The sequence below is a fragment of the Chenopodium quinoa genome, unplaced genomic scaffold (genome assembly GCF_001683475.1).
Source record: "Chenopodium quinoa cultivar QQ74 unplaced genomic scaffold, ASM168347v1, whole genome shotgun sequence".
Classification (NCBI taxonomy): Eukaryota; Viridiplantae; Streptophyta; class Magnoliopsida; order Caryophyllales; family Amaranthaceae; genus Chenopodium; species Chenopodium quinoa.
The window spans coordinates 3,874,375-3,896,720 of record NW_018745003.1 but is presented as its reverse complement, the minus strand read 5'-3'; the positions used below and the strand labels follow the sequence as shown (position 1 = coordinate 3,896,720).

General features: G+C 34.1%; 2 protein-coding genes across 2 annotated transcripts; both read left to right on the top strand.

Annotated features, from left to right (window-relative positions):
* Positions 1–14,781: 14,781 nt before the first annotated feature.
* LOC110707652 (protein LURP-one-related 12-like) lies at positions 14,782–16,963 on the top strand. The gene is made up of 2 exons (XM_021885675.1): positions 14,782–15,039; positions 16,408–16,963. Exons 1-2 carry the CDS (start codon positions 14,809–14,811, stop codon positions 16,849–16,851), a joined length of 675 nt encoding a protein of 224 aa, XP_021741367.1. The 5' UTR covers positions 14,782–14,808; the 3' UTR covers positions 16,852–16,963.
* A 1,032-nt stretch (positions 16,964–17,995) lies between these two features.
* LOC110707971 (protein LURP-one-related 12-like) lies at positions 17,996–20,508 on the top strand. The gene is made up of 2 exons (XM_021886064.1): positions 17,996–18,605; positions 19,976–20,508. The coding sequence occupies exons 1-2, from the start codon at positions 18,372–18,374 to the stop codon at positions 20,399–20,401; spliced, it is 660 nt and encodes a 219-aa protein (XP_021741756.1). The 5' UTR covers positions 17,996–18,371; the 3' UTR covers positions 20,402–20,508.
* Positions 20,509–22,346: the final 1,838 nt, after the last annotated feature.

The window sequence follows — 22,346 nt, the reverse complement described above, 5'->3', positions numbered from 1 at the left end:
TTCAGATTAGTTTAGTTAAACTTAGATAAGTTAAGATAAGTAAAAATCAGGTAAATAGAACACAACATAACTACAGACTACTGCTCATGGAGACATGGGTTTTTTGATTTGATATTTGCAGGCTAGACACTTGAAAGTAAGGGAAAAAGGTAAAGGATTTTCAACCCTCAAGTATTGTAGTTGGGAGAATTCAACTTTATGAGTTGTGACCTCAAGGTTATAAATAAGGTGGTGAATTCCTCACCATAGTCATCAACTACACCAACCGTCATCAAGCAAGGCTTGGGACTACAAATTCAATATTAAGCTTTGGTTTTTGTCAGTTTCGCTATAAAACAATTAACATTGCAGTCTAAGTTCTACTAAGTTTCATAGAAAATTATTCTCCATTGAATATGATTTCGTCAAACCAAATGCAGTCTAAGTTCCATTTCAGAATAATATTTCTTCTCTAATTAATAAATTTCGTAGGAGTTCAACGTCACTTTTACACCATTTCAGAATATTATTTAAACACCACAAAAACTAAATTACATAAATCATCATATAAAATGAAGTTTAACCATAATTACCTGTATCTAGCAGTGGAAATGCTTTGAGAAGACGAGGAAGGGCTGGAACTATATTGCCATCATCTGAGCTTATGTAAATGCATAAACACAACACCGTGTGAAATAATTTGTAAGAAGGTAGTTCGTGGATCTGAAAAGAAAAGGGAGTTCTAAATTACTTGACATATTAACTAATAGCATACAAATTTTTATAGATTTCCCGCGCACCAAAGGAAATGTTGTACGTAAGTACAAAGATTTGAGGCTAGGGAGAGCTGCAAGGATGTTGAAAAATCCTTCTATTCCGGCTTTGTGAAACAAATACACACATTCCAGATTGGGAACATTTAAGAAAGAGCACTTAAATGCTTCAAAACCAAAGATCTCAAGGTGTTTCAGGCACTGAGTTGTAGTTCTCGCAAACTTGAACAACAACCAATCAAAAAAGAGCTCAAGCGCTAAATGTTCAATGGTTGAAGAGCAAGAAAGAATGCCCTGCCATTGTGCCGTCCCCTCTAGAGTAACACGATGTAGATCCACACTCCTCACATATGCTTGTTTACATGGTTCACATTACTCGGAATGGGGTACTAGAAGCTTACCACACATTACACGGCAATCCAGGTCAAGCGAGGACAGGGTTAAGCACACCTTTCTCCAGTTTCTTGATAATGTAGTCAATCTTGCAACATCGCGCAATGATAAATATCTGAGGATACAATATAAAACGTCATCAGGAGGACCACTAAGACGATCTTGATCTTCCAAACTGTAAGAAAATGATAAGATCTTGCCAACCAATCTGCTGCAATTTCCCTCGGAAGTATCATCAACCTATTTTGGATGAGGTATCTTTAAAATTACGGATTTATATATACGCAACATGGGGATTTCAAACACAATACCACAACCAAAGCCTTTCCTACAATTAATAAGTAAGAGTTCAAATACAACCCTCTCACACACTAACGAAAATTGTAGGATGTGAGAGGTTGCGTTTGAACTTTTGCATCCTACCAATTAGTTTTAATTCATTTAAAAAGGGGGAAAAATCACAGCACTCGAGCTTTTTAACTTTTCCACAATGATTGTTCAATTATAAATTTCTATGTTTTATCTATTATATTTTTAATTTTCTTCAATTTTAATATAATTCCTTCTTCAATTTTTATTTTTTTAATAATGTAGCTTTATTTAGTTTATCAATAAATCCTAAAAATTAGGAAATATGATATTGGTTGTGAAAAAAAGAAAAATAAAATAAAAATTAAAGCTTTTGATAGTTTAATCACAAGTTTCTATTGAAAATAACCATAGTGTTGTAGAGGATGTAATAATTCCAAATTAAAATTATTCTAATCTGGATGATAACGTAAACTACATTAAATAATTGACCTTAACAAATTTACAGAAATCTACTCGACAATCGTAGTTTTTATGAAGGAAAATTTTATTTGATTCAATATCTTATGTATTTGTTTACGTCAAATCTCTATTGTAGATGTCGTATGACTTTTAATTAATAATTTTTCTATAAAAAAAAAAAACAAACTTCCAAAGAAAAAATATTAGCATAGGGCCTCCAATAGATAATTTGATTCAATAGTCTCGTTACTTTCATTAGCATAGGGGCTCCAAACTTCCAAAGACGACCCTTGATATATGAATAATGTTAAATTTATGTTTAGAAGGAGTACAACACTATAAATGCCGAACTAAATAGTGGAAGACTATTCAATGACTACATAAAAAATGTAGTCATTGTAACTAATTTCAATCTCAACCGTTTAAATCTTAATAATTAATCTTATCCATTCATTATTTGACTTCTAAATTATAATTGATTTTAAAAACTAATTCATTTTGAAAAGAAAAAAGAAAACTACTTGTCACTGCCATTGATGAACTTCTAAGTATTCAACCTTCAACCTAATTCCCATTAAATAACCATAGAAGAACAACTAACATGGATACGATTAAAGTATAACAAACAATCGATGGAAAACTGCCAACTAATCTTCAAAAAGGGATACGATTTTATACATTGGATAATTTAATATGAAGTACATGGATAATTGGATAGGATCAATTTTACTATTGCACTAATTCATGGATTTCTTTTTAAGTGATTCACTCTCCTCTCATCAACATCCCACTCTTCTATCAAATTATCCCCATCAATCTCATGAATTAGGTATCTGATGCTCATTTTTGACATCAATGTTCAACGACAAATGCAAATTCGTCGGAATCTTTAGCGTTGGAAAGTTCTTCAATTGCAATATCTTCCTTGTGGTTGACAATGGTGCATAATCTTTCAAGTGGATTGTGTTGGTTATTCATACTTTGCAGAAAATCATCAATGGAAGATTGAATTAGAAGTTGTCGCAGTAGTTTAGTTTTAAGAGGAACAACGAAAAATATTTATTGAAATTTTTTTTGGTCAACTTAAATAATGGCCCTTATTTACTAAAGATAATCAGCAGTATAGATTTCGTTTTTATAATGGCTATAATTACAATTTTATTGTAGCCATTGCAAAACTGTCTCTAAATAATAATAACAATATTATATGAAAAACGAGTAACATTTTTTATAAACTACACGGAGTATCAAACTTAGTAAAACTGAAAATCACAATGATACCGAATGAGCCCTTACCTTGTGAGTTATGGTTCGTTTACGAGCGATATCTTCTCCAAGTTTCAAACAATACAATTGCTATGAAAGGTACTGTAAAACTGAACAAATATATCCATTCACAAGCCATGCTTAAGGAAGGAAATAGACATCAAAATTTTGATACAATTGCTTGAGTTTTGATGTCGATAATTCAATCCCCCGATTAATCAATCAATCTGTACATAATAATTAAAGCCAACAATTAATACAAGTACAAGTATATTCGACTTTGAAATTAATTTCATATGATACAAAAAGCTTGCAACACTCAACTAAAATTAAAAAAATGACTTAATGGATAAAATTCTTCGAATAATCAAAATCCTAAATTGACACAATCGACTTAATAGATGGTGAATTACGATGATTGAAAAACACTATCTTACCTAAGAATCTGCTTCAGTGGAAGGCTTCAGAGTATGCTTCAATGTAGGAGAGTGAGCAAATATAAATGTAAAAAATTAAACGCGACGTACGTATGTATAATTAGAATGAGAAAGAAAAAAAATACCAAGTAGTAGAAGTGAAACTTTCCTGTAAAAAAAAATGTGAAACTTATAGAAGTAGATATTTATAATTAGTTCTTACCATATATTAAGATTTTTTTTCTACTTTTACCATATTTGGAGCATATACAATTTTGAACAATTTTGAGCATATACCATGTATTAAGATATTTTTTTCTACTTTTACCATATTCGGAGTAGTACGGACTCTTTCTCAAAAAAAAAAAAAAACAAAGTAAAATATTACTCTGTAATATTTTTATTAAAAAAAAAAATTACTACCTCCGTTAAATATTAGTTGTAATTTTGAATATTATTTGTGTGATATAAAATATTTCAAAGTGCAACTAATATTTAACGGAGGTAGTAAAATATTACTATTTCCTCAAAAAAAAAAAATCATGTATAAGGCAGGTTTACGAAGTTACAATTATGGTTAATTTAACGGTAACTTTAAACCGTCTTGATAAAAGTCCGTCTTAATCAAGGATTTGTGTTTATAATATACACCAAGTTAATAAAGCATTAAGGATACACAAAGCTTTGAAAGGCATGCAGCAATAAACAATAATTGTACAGCATCGATACAGCACCGAGTCACCCGCACAAGTGCACAACCAACCAAAGTTGTGAAACCACTGGAAGCATTGTGATGCAGTTGAAGGAAATGTCCGTCGATCAAATGTAATTACTAATTGTAATTAGGACAAATATGGAGATAAATTATAATCGGTTATTTCAGGTAATCATAATGTTTTGCTAGAAACCAACTATGATTTGTGAACTAATGCGATTAGTTTACTGCTAATAATAATCCGGTCCTATGAGGTCACACATATGAGTATATGATTGAATAAATATGCATGAATAGGCATTAATGCCCAAGAGATGCGATTATGTGAAGAGATGCAATTACGTGAAGAGTTGCGATGGTCTATTATAAATATGACTAAGTGACTTTAATGAATCATGACATCTTTCATTAATCACAAACTTCACTCACATAAACTCCAACAAAAGCAATAAGGAATTGTTCCTTATTCCGTACTAGCATACGTGGAGATTCATTCATTGCTCGTGGACCAACATTAGAGGGACGGCAATTGACGTTCTAAAGATCTCTAATTAACCGGAAGAAGTGCCCTCTTGCTTTGTGGAAATTACGCATCAAAGGTATAATATTTTAATCTTATGATTCATATTATTATGTGCATGAGATCCTGTTTTAGGTGCTAAGAAATTGTTTCTTGAAATTCCGCTAAGTGCATCTAATATGTTCCCACAGTGGGTATCAGTTAGCCTCTTGCGTATAATTTTATGATCATAATTAATTCGATTAATTTGATGCATTCACTGTTAATTTTAATTTCATTAAGGGGAGGATGTTTTTGTATTATTGAAATTATAATTAAAAACCTTAAATTAATTAAAATGGAGATTTTGATTAATTTATTATATGAGGCATTTTAATCAGCCTAAACCGCACCCCAGGATCGCCAATTATTTTTACAAAAGTTGTAAAATCAATTAACTCAAAAAAAAAAAAAAAAAAAATGTTTCATGGCTGACGGTTGTAATATGGTGGTTAAGGAGTCAGCCACAAAAAGTTGTAAAAGTGGCGATTCATAATATGGCGATTCAATCAATTATAATATGACGATTGCTTCGTGCCTCTTCATTAGTGGCGATTCATAGCTGAAGTTCATGCTATCGTTTACTATGGCTTTTGTTTTTCTATCTTTCTGGTAAAAATAAAAGAATGAAGAAAGAGGAAAGCCTTTTATATGGGCTGAATTTTTTTTTGAGGTTTTTTAATGGGTTGCCTGAAGTTTTGTGTATATGGCCGCGTTTTTTTTTTAATTGTTGATTAATTTGGCTGATTTATTTCTTGGTCCATAATTTTGTTATTTGATCAAATTAAAAATATGTGATATTTTTATTATATGGCAATTTTATATGAATATATATGATATTATTATTATTATTGCTTGTGACTAGTATGGCCCAAATCAAGATAGTAAATACGGTCTGCGTACCGTTAGTATTTCTTGTAAATACGGTCTGCGCACCGTTTGTATTTTTGTAATTTAAATTATTGTTTATTTAAATTAGAACACAAAACAAGAGTTATCCGGCAACGATCCACGATGAATCTTGGATGGAGATTCGCGAGTAATCATGGATGGAGCCTATGAAGATAGAATTTTTCATAGGATTAGGGGGCCATACTAGGATCACAATTTTATTGCATTTTATTTTGCTTATTTAAATTTACACATATTGCTCTTATTTATTGTATATGTTCTCTAATAAATAAACCAACATAGTAAATTAGGTCCCTAAAAGAAATATTGATATATGTTTTTCCCAAACAGACACCTATAAAGCCCTTGATCATAAGTAATAGTTTCCGCCAAAGCGGGGTGTTACATATAATCTCGGGAAAATAGGGTAATATTTATGAAATTTACATATTACTGTTTGGTTTTTTTCTCAACAAGATTATCAAAAGACAAAGTTTTGGGTCTTGAAACATAGAGATGGAAACAAAAGTTGTTATCTATCGACCAAGAATTATATGAGATGTAATTAGTAAAGGTTGTTTACTTACCAATAAAACATCAGATTTTATTCATAGGGCCAAAGTCCGCTTAAAATTTTTTGTTTTAAAGGATCTTGGTATTCACATTAATTATACGGGATAAACTTTAAATGTGATAAGTAGCTTTGAATTGTTCAAATATTTGCTACTATGATAATCATATAACTAAATTTTGCTATATTTCTATTGTAGATATCATGTCTAGTAACAACAACAACAGTCCTAATTTACGTTCATACCTTGAGAAGGATAAATTGAACAACACTAACTTCCTTGATTGGGAAAGGAACCTAAGAATTGTTCTTAGGGCCGAAGGAAGAGAGGATGTCCTTGACACCCATGTCCCAATTCTGACAGCCACAGCATCAGATGCTGAAAAGGCCAGTCAAAAGGTTATTAAAGACAAATCAGTTTGTCACATGTCTCATGCTAGCTTCCATGGAACCAAACCTTCAAAAGAAGTTTGATGGTATGGATGCTTATAGCATTATCCAACAACTGAAAAAGATGTTTCAGAAGCAAGCAAGGATAGAGAGATACGAGACTCATAGAGAGTTGCTCCGATGTGTGCAAAAGGTCGATAAACCAGTGGGCGAACATGTTTTCAAAATGATGTAATTGTTCTAGAAAATGTCTAAACTGGGAATGACCTATACCACTGAAATGGCCACTGACATAATCATGATGTCATTGCATGAAGGATTTCAGCAATTCAGGCAAAACTTTAACATGCACAATAAAGTGCAAACCCTAGAAGAACTGCACGGAATGCTTGTCACTGCTGAGATGGACATTCCAAAACCGAAGAAAGAAATTCTTATGGTACAAAAAAGTAAGGGGTTCAAATGGAAAGGGAAGGGCAAAAAGATTGTCAAAGGAAAGGGCAAGCAAGTTGCTCAGACTAAGACATCTATTAAGCCCAAGGGCGATCCAAAAGCGGATGCCAAGTGTTTCTATTGTGATGGAATAGGCCATTGGAAGAGAAACTGCCCTAAGTATTTGGAAGATAAGAAGACAGGCTCTTCAGGTATCTTTGTTATAGAAGTTAATTTAACAACTTCTACTTCTTGGGTATTTGATAGCGGTTGTGGTACTCACATTGTTTCGGATGTGCAGGGACTAAAAAGAAGTAGAAAGCTGGCTAAAGGGGAGGTAGAACTGCGTGTTGGAAATGGAGCAAGAGTTGCTGCTTTAGCAGTTGGAACATATAGTCTACCTTTACCTTCTGGATTAGTTTTAGAAATAAATAATTGTTATTTTGTTCCTTCTATTACTAAAAACATCATTTCAGTTTCTGTGTTAGACACTGAAGGTTTTAGTTTTGAAATAAAGAACAATAGTTGTTCGATTTATTTTAAAGAGATGTTTTATGCTAGTGCTAAATTAATTAATGGTTTGTATGTATTAGATTTTGACAAACATATCTGTAATGTGGACTTCAAGAAAAACAAATTAAGCGATTCGAACCCTACTTATTTATGGCATTGTCGTTTAGGACACATCAACCCAAAACGTATTCAGAAATTGCAAAAAGATGGCATTCTGACATCGTTTGATTATGAATCATACGATATATGTGAAGGATGTTTGATGGGTAAAATGACTAAGTCACCTTTTACAGGAAAAGGTGAAAGAGCAAGTGATCTTTTGGGACTCATACATACAGATGTTTGTGGACCAATGAGCACTATGGCCAGGGGAGGGTTTAGTTACTTTATAACTTTTACTGATGATTTAAGTAGATATGGATATATTTACTTAATGAAGCATAAGTCTGAATCATTTGAAAAGTTCAAGCAATTTCAGAATGAAGTACAGAATCAACTTGGCAAAACAATATAAGCACTATGATCAGATCGTGGTGGAGAATATTTAAGCCAAGAATTTGATGATCATCTAAAGGGTTGTGGAATACTTTCCCAACTAACTCCACCAGGAACACCTCAGTTAAATGGTGTATCCGAAAGGAGGAATCGCACCTTACTTGATATGGTTCGATCAATGATGAGTCTTGCAGAACTTCCAATATCCTTTTGGGGACATGCCCTCGAAACCGCTATTTTTACACTAAACAGGACTCCGTCAAAGGCAGTAGAAAAGACACCATATGAGTTATGGACAGGAAAAGTTCCAAAATTATCTTTTCTACGAATTTGGGGTTGTGCAGCTTATGTAAAACGTTTACTCTCAGATAAGCTGTCTCCCAAATCTGACAAATGTTTCTTCATAGGTTATCCTAAAGAAACAAAGGGCTACTACTTTTACAACCGAAATGCTAACAAAATGTTTGTTGCTAGAGATGGTGTCTTTCTGGAAAAGGATTTTATTTCCAGAAAGACAAGTGGGAGTAGTATCTATCTCGAAGAAATTCGAGAGGAGCAACAAATGGATGTGGATAAAACCACGTCAGAGACACGATCACAAGGCTATTTCTTACCGATTAGGCCATTAGTAGATGAGGAAGAGCTAGTGCCTCAAACGCACGATCCTCTCCTTACTTCTAACAATGTGATGGAGGAATTGCATTCAACGCAAGAACCTCCTATGGTCCCACTCGAATCAAATTCGTGCGAAATTTCTCAAATAGTTGAGAAGAACATTTCTCCTGTTGCTCAGCCCGTATGTAGATCTAGTAGATCAACAAGACCACCTAAGAGGTTTGTTGAACTTCTGTTAACGGAAAACTCTGAAATTATGATTTTGGACCAGGAAGAACCTACTAGTTATAAACAAGCCTTGACGAGTCCAGACTCCGAAAAATGGCTTGGAGCCATGAAATCTGAAATGGAATCCATGTCAGAAAACCAAGTATGGAATTTGGTTAATTTGCCAAATGGGGTAACACCTATTGGATGCAAATGGGTTTTCAAATTGAAAACTGACAAGGATGGAAATGTAACTGTTTTCAAAGCTCGACTGGTTGCTAAAGGTTTCAAGAAAATCCATGGTATTGACTATGATGAAACTTTTTCACCGGTAGCGATGCTTAAATCCATTCGGATACTTCTAGCGATTGCTGCATTTTATGATTATGAAATTTGGCAGATGGATGTGAAAACCGCCTTCTTGAATGGTTTCTTGGAGGAGGATGTGTACATGACACAACCAGAAGGTTTTGTAGATCCAGAAAATCCTACGAAGGTATGCAAGCTTAAGAAGTCTATTTATGGGCTTAAGCAAGCATCTAGGAGTTGGAATCTTCGATTTGATGAGGCAATCAAAAAATTTGATTTTCTCATAAGCGAAGAAGAATCTTGTGTTTACAAGAAAGAAAGTGGGAACAGCATAGTCTTCTTGGTATTGTATGTGGATGACATACTTCTCATAGGAAATAACATACCAATGCTTGAATCTGTCAAGGAGTGGTTGAAAAGTTGTTTCTCTATGAAAGACCTAGGAGAGGCCGAATATATTTTGGGAATCAAAATCCATAGAGATAGGTCTCGAAGGATGATTGGACTAAGTCAAGAAACTTATATAGATAAGGTTCTTACAAAGTTCAATATGGAAAACTCTAAAAGAGGATTCATTCCCATGCAACATGGCATATCGCTAAACAAGACTCAGTGTCCAAAAACATCTGATGAGACTAAGCGAATGAAAAATGTTCCTTATGCATCTGCTATAGGATCAATTATGTATGCTATGATTTGTACAAGGCCAGATGTCTCATATGCTTTGAGCGTATGTAGCAGATTCCAATCAAATCCGGGCGACGCGCACTGGAGTGCAGCTAAGAATATCCTTAAGTACTTAAGAAGGACTAAGGATAGTTTCCTAGTGTATGGAGGTGAAAGTGATTTAGTTGTTAAAGGTTACACAGATGCAAGTTTCCAAACCGACAAAGATGACTTCCGATCACAATCTGGTTTCATTTTTTGTCTAAATGGAGGTGCAGTCTGCTGGAAAAGTTCAAAGCAAAGCACTGTAGCAGATTCTACAACAGAAGCTGAATATTTGGCAGCAGTTGAAGCGGCCAAAGAAGCCGTTTGGATTAAGAAATTCCTCATTGAGTTGGGAGTTGTGCCTTCCATTGTGAATGGAGTTGATTTGTATTGTGATAATAATGGTGCAATTGCTCAGGCAAAAGAACCAAGATCACATCATAAATCTAAGCATGTGGAAAGGAAATTCCATTTAATCCGTGAAATTGTTGCTAGGAAAGATGTCAGAGTTTGCAAAGTTCATACGGATGAGAATGTCGCTGATCCATTGACTAAACCCCTACCACAGCCAAAGCATGAAAGTCACGCTAGAGCTATTCGAATCAAGCATGTTGGAGAATGGCTTTAGATTGTGTAATTGATTTTCATAATTGTAAAGACATTGACTCATGTAATGTTTATGTTTATCAATAAATTATTCTTATTTAATTCTGGTTTAGAATTAAATAAAATGTTCAAAGTAATTGTAATTTTTTTATAGGTTGTCAAATGCGTGATTTGACAAATGAAACCCTATTAGGAGAACATAAATTATAAATTACTAGCGTTCCTAGTCTGAGACATTAGTGGACATAAATGGCTTAATCAAAAGACTAGTATGTGGATCGATTGATAGTTCAGTTTCATGAGCTATAGGGACATAGAGATGTTTAGTCGACTACATAGATATGCATTGTGATGTGTATGGAACAGACCAAAATTGAAATAAGATTTCAAACTTATATTTAGTGGATTCCTCAGACATGAGAACAACATTCTTCCATGAGATAATTGGTATATCCTTGATGATGTCAAACGCCGTGCCGTAAAAGGAGGTAATAAAGGCAGCAATCAGGAGTGCTAAAATTTTAGTGGGAGTATTGGTTGGACAAGAATGGATAAGTCCTCCTATTTTAAATGGGATTGGTGTCTTGGCCTCTTGAAGAGTTAGTAACTGAAAATGCATGGCCGTGCTCAAGTGGATTAAAGATTTAATCACTTGTTTCTACAGTTCTTAACTCAGATTTCAAGAAACAATTTGAATCTTAATATGGATGACATAAGATGTTATCATATTATCAAATTCGACATTAAGTGACTTAAGGAATTTATGGTTACACACTTGTTCTAGGACAAGTGGGAGATTGAAGGAAATGTCCGTCGATCAAGTGTAATTACTAATTGTAATTAGGACAAATATGGAGATAAATTATAATCGGTTATTTTAGGTAATCATAATGTTTTGCTAGAAACCAACTATGATTTGTGAACTAATGCGATTAGTTTACTGCTAATAATAATCCGGTCCTATGAGGTCACACATATGAGTATATGATTGAATAAATATGCATGAATAGGCGTTAATGCCCAAGAGATGCGATTATGTGAAGAGATGCAATTACGTGAAGAGTTGCGATGGTCTATTATAAATATGACTAAGTGACTTTAATGAATCATGACATCTTTCATTAATCACAAACTTCACTCACATAAACTCCAACAAAAGCAATAAGGAATTGTTCCTTATTCCGTACTAGCATACGTGGAGATTCATTCATTGCTCGTGGACCAACATTAGAGGGACGACAATTGACGTTCTAAAGATCTCTAATTAACCGGAAGAAGTGCCCTCTTGCTTTGTGGAAATTACGCATCAAAGGTATAATATTTTAATCTTATGATTCATATTATTATGTGCATGAGATCCTGTTTTAGGTGCTAAGAAATTGTTTCTTGAAATTCCGCTAAGTGCATCTAATATGTTCCCACAGCAGTTCCTTCACCCACTTCCAGGATGACTGTCAAGTATTTTCAAAGTACAAAATGTAAGTTTCAGGTGCACATATCTTTCTTAACATCTTCAAGCTATGAAACCCTACTTTCTGTTTGCGCGCATTCTAGTAAACTACAAGTATAATCTACCTCAGAACCTTACTAGAATATTTTAGTCTCAAATCCAGATAAAACAGTAAAAGGATGCAGTTGCAATCTTAAACAGCACATAAATGAATCATTGGAATAATTATGCTCAACTCAATAATCTAAGGTAAGATTGTTTGATTTTTGTTGGTTAACCAACATACCCTTCTACTCCCATACATAAAAAATGTACGCATTGGATTTTTTTTTTAAGGTAAGATGAAAGACCCTACTAAACCGGCACCTCTCACAGGTTTAATCAGTCCACCTCCACAAGTCGACACTTGAGAGTGAGGGGGGAGGTAAGAGAATCCCCCTACTCCCAAGCATTTTGTAGTTGGTGGGTCTCAAACATGTAACCTTAAAGTCACAAGGTGAGTTCCCCACCAACTCCACCAAGCTTTGATTGGTAAAAAAAAAATGTACGAATTGGTAAAATCCAAAAAATTGTAATGTATAGTGCAATAAACATACCAACATATACATTGACTACAATAATGATATACTTGTATCTATAACTGCACAAACAGCTAGAAGATGACATTCTATGCGGCCTTCTTCATTAGTCACTCCGTCCTTCACTTTTTGCCCCATAAAAATGAAGTTGCTTTTTAAATTATTGGTTGGGAAGAGTTGATGAGAGAAAAATTGGCGGGTTCAAAAGTAATAAAGTAATTAGTGTGAGAGTAAAGTAGTAGTCTCGTATAATCATTTGTAGTATAGAATAAACTTAAAGGGCGGAATAAAAAAGAAATTAAAAGCATCCTGTAATCATTATAACACTGGCTTAAACAGAGCATCCTGCTCAACTGCTCAAACCATCACATTGTAAACAGCAAAGGTCCAAAATGAGCAAAAGCATAAATGTGAGTTTAAGTTAAAAAGAAACAAAGACAACCATTTACTAAAGGTGATGATAAGTGAGGAGCTCGTTTAAGTTAAAAAGAAACAAAGACAACCTTTTACTAAAGGTGATCATATCGATTCGTTTCGGTTTCAATGTATTTTTATGCAGCTCTAATTCGGTTTAGGTCATAAATGATGATTCAAGTCATAATGGGTTGGTTCGATACCAGTCGGTTTGGGAGCGAGTTTACTTGGATTATTGCAGGTTCAGGTTTATATCGATTTAATTTAACTTATTATCGAGTCACTGATTATATGGGTCAAGTTTAATGGGTTGCTAGTCAAATCAAGTCGGGTTGAAAAGAGTTCATGATCGATCTAGATCAATGTTAAACACTTACAAGTCGGTTTGATTCGGATAATTTTTGGTTGGGTTGAAACCGGGTTCTAAATGGATTTTGTCTGGTTACAGTAGGTTTGGTTTTATATTGATTCGAGATTTTAAAACGTCAGCTCATTTTCAGTTGTAAAACTATACAAGTATTCATCTTAGTTTATTATACTACTCTCTCCATATTTTTAAATATCTTGTCTTATTCGACCGGTTTTTTTTTAATGACACACTTCCTCTTTTGAAAATCTCTTACTGTTCTACATTTTAATAATAATATGACTTTATCCACTTATGGTCTCTACTTACTCTTAGGCCTCATTCACTTCACTTATTTTTGCTACTGAAATTATTTATGCTGAACTGAAATTATTTTTGGTGAACTTAAATTATTTTTACTGAACTGAAATTATTTTTGCTAAACTGAAATTATTTTTACTGATTTTCTGTTATATTTTGTCCTTTAAAGTTACTAATTTTTAATGAACTGAAATAATTTTTACTGAATTAAACTTATTTTTACTAAACTGAACTTATTTTTACTGAATATTATATATTTTTTTAAGGTAAAGTGAATAGGACCCTGTTTTATCACCGTATGCTTTCTCACCACTTTAATAGTCCCCAATTCCTCTCATAGTACTATACAATTTTGTTTTTTTGAATATCAAGAATAATCATTTACTGTTATTGGATTTTAGTTGACCAGTAAACTTGAAAACATTAGCTTAAACATTGTATTCAAACTGCTTGACAAGTTAACAGCTTTTTTATATTTTTTGCAATTTTTATTATTTTGTACTCGTGATTAAACTAATTATGTTTACGGAATATACTATTTCTACTTTCTAGTGTTACACTGTAACTCTACCTCGTGGAATTAGTGGGTTCAATAAAGGGGTAGTCTTTTTATGCTTCTCAAGAGAACCAAGTGATAAGTTATCAAAAAACGTACTTCATTAAAGAACAATGTTTTTTGTTTTTTTCAATTAATTTTTTATTTTTTTATGTTCAAATCACCAAATGTCAACTCTTTGCAATTCAAATTAAATAATAAATACAACTAAAGGAGAGGAAGCGCCGAAGTGGTCGCATTTCACACAATAACTTGCCGGCATATATAAGTGATAAGATTGACTATTAATTAAAAATTAAAAGCATAAAATTTTATCCAACTCAAGTCTTAACACAAGATTAATTAAAAACATCATTCAACTTAATTAATATTAATTCAATTTGAGGCAACCCACTCTTAGTTGTCCATGCCGCTTTCATCAAGTTAATATTTCTACATGCTATTAATATATATAGTAATATGCTAATATATAGCTACATAATTTGCAAATTACCGTCTAAAAATTCATTACTTTGAAGAGAAGAAAAAAGAATGGAGGATAATAAGACGAAGAAAGAGGTGATGGTACAAGAAAGGTATTGTTATGAAGAAGATAGAGAGTTTACAATTCACAAAACTTCAATGTTTAGCCAAGGAGATGGGTTTATAGCGTATGATTCGAAAGGCTATATCACCTTTCGAGTTCACTCGTATGGTCCTATTAAGCATCCCCTTCTTCTCATGGATCATTTTGGGAAGCCCCTCTTCACCCTTCTCCCTAAGGTAAGTTAAACAAAATTTAAGCCCTTTTGTCAATATTTGTTGTTATACTTTATATATGATGAATTGATGATCAATAATCTCAATATCATTGAGGATCTTTAAAACATGTCATCACTTTTACATACTTTAGAAGAAGCTAATCTCAATATTGACAACTCTACGAATTTGAGGGAAATGCTTTAAAGTTTATTTGTCACTCAAAATAATCTTGAAAAGTTGAATTTTATTTATTCCTCAAGATGAGTTTATATATGTAAGGCGACTAATTTATACATCTCCAAACATTGTTATTAGGGTTTCAATCTATAGATGCATCTGAATTTGAACGCATTAGCTTTACAAGTGCTTGGAATTTTATTTCAAATCTAAAGATGCCTACTTGAACGATGCTTAATCTATACATAAATTTTGATTGGTCAAACATAGTCGTATCAAAAGATAGTTTTTAATTATATACTTTTTGACTTATAATACATTATTTCGTGGCGGCAATTTCATTTTAAAACCAATTGTTAATAAGTAAATTTTTTGGCTTATATTAAACCTCCCTTTCTTCAAAGCTTGTTTACAAGATCATTTACGCTTGGTTATTGATAGTAAAAGACAATGAATACAAACTTTTAAGTTGTGATATAGTACTGTATATATTATCATACACATTTTAATATACTTTTTGCAAAATGCTTTGTATTTTGTATAAAATAATGTATGATACATTATCATCTAGATATATCTACTTAACAAGTTCAAAGGAGGTTGTATCCCAAAATTATTTGGCAATAGGAGGAATAGTCTCTTAGCCTTATAAAGTGATTAACTCTCTCTTTTTCTACCAATGTGGGACACTTACATGTGGTGGTATTTGGGAGGTCTATTCTTCAACACTCCCCCTCACATGTAAGGTCCCTTTTGAACTTTGTTTCATGTGATTTTTCAAGCTAGAGTGCTTCTTCACTCCCCCTCACTTGGACCTACTCTTGGCCCAGTGAACTTTAGCCATTTAGGGTCCCATATTGTAGGTCTGGCTCTGATACCATGTTAAATATGGGTTTGGGCCGTACCCACAAACCAAGAGAAACAATCCATTTCACAAGTATAAAGAAGGTTTCATCCCAAAATCATATGGCAATAGGAGTAGTTCCTTAGCCTTATAAAGTGATTAACTCTCTCTTTTTCAACTAATGTGAGACTCTTACATGTGGTGATATTTGGGAGGTCTATTCTTCAACACCTCATTTTATAATTTTTATTCGCAACCTTTTACAAGAAGTGGTCAAACAATATGTCAATATTTAGTTTGACATAAAGTTACTTAGCACTAATTTTGTTTTTATTACTTACAATATTTTTTTTCTTTGGGATTAATAGAGGCCTACACTTCATCAAAGGTGGGAAGGATTCATGGGTGAAAAATTAGGGCATCATGATCAACAACCACCCATCTTTAGCATGTGGAAATCAACAATGATCGGACGGTCCAAAATAATCATGGTAGAAGTACACGATGTATCTCATGCAACGTACCAGATTGAAGGGTGTTTCAGTGAGAGAAGGTGCACGATATATTATATGTCCACTGCATCAGATCATACCACGTGTCGAATATTAGTGGCTCGGATCGAACGAAAGGTGGAGCCCACTAGAAAATTAGTATTAGGAAGAGATGTTTTTACTCTATGTATTAAGGCTGGTTTTGATGCTGCTTTTGGTATGGCCTTAGTTTTAGCACTTGATAGAATTGATGGTGATGAACTGATGATGTTGTTGAGGTTGCACCCATGGAATCTCATCACTAGGAATTTTTGTACATAGGAGATTAGGAGGGCGGGTTGTACAAAATTAACACTTATACGTGAATAGTTCATTTAGCGATGAAAATTTTAATTTTTTTAAGCAAAAAAGAAGGGTAATTTTGGTATTTTTATTGATTAGTGGAGGAAAAAAAAAAAGAGGATATCATCGGTGGTAAATTGTGAATGTCATGGTATTTGTTCTATTGACCATATAACAATTAATAATTTTAGGTTTTCTCATAGGAATGGTTAAAAGCGTGAAATATAACTTAGAGCATTTAATGCATTTTTTCATATAAGTTCCATAAATCAGTTTTTATTTTTCTCTCTAATGTACAAGACTCACGCACGACCTCAAGTTTAGCATTAGAATTTTAATCTTTGTTTGTTTATCCAGTACACTATTTTTGTATGGTGACAATTTTTTGTAAGTACATTAATTTTATTTTGGAAATATCTATATATTTATATTAAAATTGTCCTTATATCATGGTCCCTTTTTCTATTTTTTATTTTATATAAAATGAATATCCTCTCATATCCTTTACTTTCAAATAAACTATTAAACCATTGTCTATTTCTTACAATTGTTTTTAAAATCCTCACCTGCACTACTTCTTACACCAATTGACGCGTGTATTTTTCATAAATTATCAAACTTATACCATTTTAAAAAATATATTTCCTCCGTTCCAAATTAGATAACACGTTTCTTTTATCACGTTTGCCAATGCAATAGTTCAATTAAAAAATATCACTAATTTATTATTGTAAAAAAATACTAAAAATAGAATTTTAATTAAGTACAATTGAAATAAATCTAACAAGATTCCACATGACTATATTTTTTATAACTATAAATCACAAATGTTAGGCAAAGCAAAGTTAATGAATAGTGTCAAAAATCAAAACGTGTCATCTAATTTGAAACGAAGGAAGTATGTTTTATGTTTATAATATAGATTGCATATATCATTAGTTCATTGCCCTTAATTTAACTTAATTTGAACTAATTCCTCATTACTTCTCTCTCCTACAAACAATTAAAATAACGCTTTTATATTCACTCATGCACATGCACATTACTTTTATTAATTAATTTTCATGTGATAATCACAACTCACAAGGCTTCCATAAATTGCGTACAAACAGAGCTAATATTTAAAATCGAAGAGAGTAATGTTTTTAGTGCGGCTAAATAACAACGTACTTAATTAATACTAGTACATTCCATTAAAACGACCGACTTCCTTGACTTCCTATAAGACTCCAACCCCATACCACAACCCTCACAACAACGACTAGTAGGCCAAATTAAGCTAAGGCCCAAAGTGATAAGATTGATTGAAGATTCATTTATAGCAAAAGCCACACCATTTCAACCACCTCAACAAAGCAAATTAAATCCTTCTTTAATTCCTTAAACAATAACTACAACAATATATACTTCTAGTAGCTACTATTATTGTTCATTATTTCTTCTTATTAAGTTATTAGACTTTGTAGTATAGTAAAAGATTCACAAAAAAAAAATAAAAAATGTGCGATTATAATGAAGTGAAGAAAGAGGTGGTGGTGGAAGAAAGATATTGTTATGAGGAAGAAGTAGAGTTAACCGTGCACAAAACTTCAATGTTTAACCAAGGAGATGGGTTCATAGTGTATGACTCGAAGGGTGATATCGTCTTTCGAGTTGATACGTGCTCTCCGACTAAGAATCGCCTCCTTCTTATGGATACCTTTGGCAAGCCCCTCCTCACTCTCCTCCCTAAGGTGATCATTTCGTGCTTATATATATCCTTATTCATGGTGTTATTGTGCAATTTCATTTATTCTTAATAATTTTTTTGATCATGCAACATAATACCAAGTAATGGTGATTGTAGAAATACTATTATAAATGTAGAATGGTACATGTGTGGAGGTTATACTCTCTAATCCCTGCTTTAGTTTATATACATACCCCGTTTTCTTTTAATTGCAACATCTTAACGTTCACGCGCCAATGCATAGTTTCGTTATTTCGTACGCAAAGGAATAAAGAAATTGCGTCTGTAATTGGTGAAGCTCTACCAATTTCCTCTCTAACAAAATGTGGGCTCAACATTAATGGGCTGAACGTGGATCCTCTGGCATTGGGCCTACAAAATTTACACTATTACAAACTCTTTATAAAAGATGTCCACTTTTGAAAAACTTTGAGTGTTAAAACTTTTTTATAACTAAACTTGGTTACTTTTATGTTCATAATAAACTTATATTTGTCTTAATGGACATCCTTTAAAATTGATTGTCAATATTTGTGTAAATGGGACATCCTTTTAATGAAAGATTCTATTAGCAATTAATCGCTTACTATTGACGGTATGATTGGTATCTTGTAACCTAAAGTATGTTTCTAGGATATCGTAGGGTTGTTGAGTGTGAGTACATAAACAAATGTCACATGTATTTAAGTTCAAAATTTCAAACACAGACTTGGCATGAATGAACACTTTCTTTGATTTCATAATTATACATTCTAGGCTAAACCTAATTGTTAACTCTATTTGAAAACTTATCTCAAACATCGCTATATCAAGCACATTTAAGAGCACATATTATACACGTAGTCTCACACTTATTTTGGGTCCATGTTTCTGGAATATAAGTTTATTATTGACTTAAAAAAACCTCATAGGTGGGTTTCAATCAAAAAAAAAAAAAACCCTCATAGGTGGATGAAATTTGACTAGAGAGTAAAAGCAACACACTAAACCCTTTCAAGTTTACATCTGTAATATTCTAGCTTTTCGCATATCACCTACTCTATTTATCATCTATAGATGATTGATTGACACACAATAGCAACTTAAAATAAAGTGTTTTTTTTTTTTTTTTGTGTCTTTGTAGGCATCCTAATTTTAGCTAGTTAGGGTCAAGGTCACTATTCACTAGGTACGGTATCACTGAATTAATAGTATCTTTCATGACTTTTAGATGCTTCGAGATTATATTGTTACATTGTACATACGATGTATGATGATCAATGTAGACAAAATTATACTTGTTAACATAAACAAGGTTACTTTTTTAGTTTTTTCGTTGAACATTATTTTTTTTTTTTTCTTCTAATCCATATACAATATTTGGCATGGAAATAGAGGCCTACACTTCATCATAGGTGGGAAGGATTCTTGGGAGAGAAATCCAACGATCAACAACAACTACAACCAATTTTCAACATATGGAAGTCAACCTTAATCGGACGGTCGAGCTTAAACGTGGAAATCAACGGTGGATCTCATGCAAAATACCAAATTGAGGGATGTTTCAGTGAGAGAAGTTGCACCATATATCATGTAACATCATCAGATCATGGTGATGCATTGACAGAATCAGTGGCTACGATTAAACGTAAAGTGGAGCCCACAAGAAAAATAGTGTTAGGAAGAGATGTTTTTAGTCTTGTTCTTAAGGCTGGTTATGATGCTGCTTTTGTTATGGGCTTAGTTTTGGCACTTGATAGAATTGATGGTGATGATGTTGTTGCTCCCATTGAATGTCACAATAAGGACATTGATGCATAGGATTGGTAAAATTGTTTGTTACTCCGTTGAGGAAATTTTATTTTTCCATCGGATGCACATGTGAAAATCTTATCAGTTTCATTTACTATTTTTTCAATTTCAATCAATTCATTAGTGTTGCCAAATAAGGCTTAATTGTTCACAAGGATGTTGTGTGTTGATATTTAAAAAATGGGTTGTTATAGAGCGTTCAAAGGGAGGATTGTTATGCACAAACAATTATATAACGAGGGGCAATAGTGTAATTACACGTAAATACATATCCTGAATTTAGAGTGGTACCATTAGATGATCAATAATACCATTGGATGATCAAATAGTACCGTTGAATATTCAGTGGTACTATATATGTATGTAGTGGTACTATATATGCATTCACTGGTACCAACTACGTGCAGATATAGTATCACTAAATAACCAATGGTATTTGTTTAGGGGAATTTTTTCCCTCCACGTGGACCAGTCCTGGTTCGACACGTGTCAACCACGTGGACCACTCCTGGTTCGACACGTGTCATCCACGTGGACCAGTCCTGGTTCGCCACGTGTCGTCCGCAAGGGCCTATAAGAGCCTGCCACGTGGACCAATTGTGATGTGCCACATGTCACCTTGTAAGAGGTCGTCCAAAGTAGACCAATCAGGCCATGACACGTGGCAGGTAGGAAAGCCTGACAGGAAGCAGCCTGTACGGCCCAAACTCCTAGGCAGAGTCCAATCAGTCCTAGGTTTCTGCAAAGAAACCTAGTATTGGACTCTTCCTTCCACTATAAATACAGATGTTTCCCCTGAGGAAACATGTATTCAGAAATTAGCCAAACACATTTACTCTTCAAACAGAGAACAAGTCAGTCACCTGACACTCCAAACAGAGCAATTTTACATTGCAGATCCTTTCTTGGTATCCGAGAGAGACCTTACTTTCCGTACTTAACTCTTACAACACGTTCTAACTTGATCGTCGGAGGCGGAGCTCCCACTGACCGGAGTCTCTGTGATTTTGCAGGTACAGGTGTCCAGAGGCCAGTCTTGGAATTGTAACTCTCTCGCAGGACATAAAAAAACCCCGAAATATTTGGCGCCGTCTGTGGGGAGAGTACTTTTAAGATGGCTTCGCAAGAACCTGTACAAATTCTAAATGAGAAACGGCCCATGGTCGAAGTCCAGGTCTACTCATACGGCCCCTGACGGGTCTCTCCGGTCACGACGTGTCCGACCCACCGAAAGGAGGAAACGGACCGCTAACCAGGCCGGGCCCAGTGAAACAGCCGGCCAGACGGCTGGTCATCACCAGGCAGACGAGGGTTCCACGCCCATCACGAGAAATGAACTCATGTCCTCATGAGAAGTTTCAGGGGGGAGATAAGGGACCTGATTACAGACCGAACAGCTGTTCCTGCCAAGGAACAGTCGGCCAAAGAACCCTCCCATTCTGGGAGGAATAAACCGGTCAACATCCGAGCGGCTACCCCTTATCCTAAACCAAGGGAGGGGCGGCAACCCTTAATAAACCTGGCCAGACTTCAATGTCCTGCGCCAGGAAAAAGAAAAGTCATCCGTCATATTCAGCCGGATGGTTCCCAAAAAGCATACTCTGATGCTCGGATGATAATCCAGCAAAAGAAGAGTATGCAACTATCAGAGTCGGCCTCAACGTCGAACTTCAATGATAGTTTTCAGAATACCCCCATGAGGTGTTCTAATCTAAATCAAGGAGGTCAGACAGGCGACATGTCCGTCCATTCTACTCCTCAAATGTTCCAGGCGTCCCCCTATATGCCACAACAGCAGTACGGGCCCTATGGACAATTTTTCGTGCAGCCTACTCCCTTTGGAAGACAGGCGGCACCCGGAATCCAGCCGCTGGACTGGCAGCTTCGGCTGCAAAGACTTGGGGAACAGCCTTCGGCATTCTCCAAAGACATAACCGAGGCCGCCCAACCGGCT

What these genes read in the sequence shown, in the direction of transcription:
- LOC110707971 (XM_021886064.1), top strand. Translation starts at nt 18,372, where the DNA reads ATGTGCGATTATAATGAAGTGAAGAAAGAGGTGGTGGTGGAAGAAAGA. An exon ending in TCCTCACTCTCCTCCCTAAG is followed by an intron (nt 18,606 to 19,975) that starts GTGATCATTTCG and finishes GCATGGAAATAG; the next exon opens with AGGCCTACACTTCATCATAG.
- LOC110707652 (XM_021885675.1), top strand. Translation starts at nt 14,809, where the DNA reads ATGGAGGATAATAAGACGAAGAAAGAGGTGATGGTACAAGAAAGGTAT. An exon ending in TCTTCACCCTTCTCCCTAAG is followed by an intron (nt 15,040 to 16,407) that starts GTAAGTTAAACA and finishes TGGGATTAATAG; the next exon opens with AGGCCTACACTTCATCAAAG.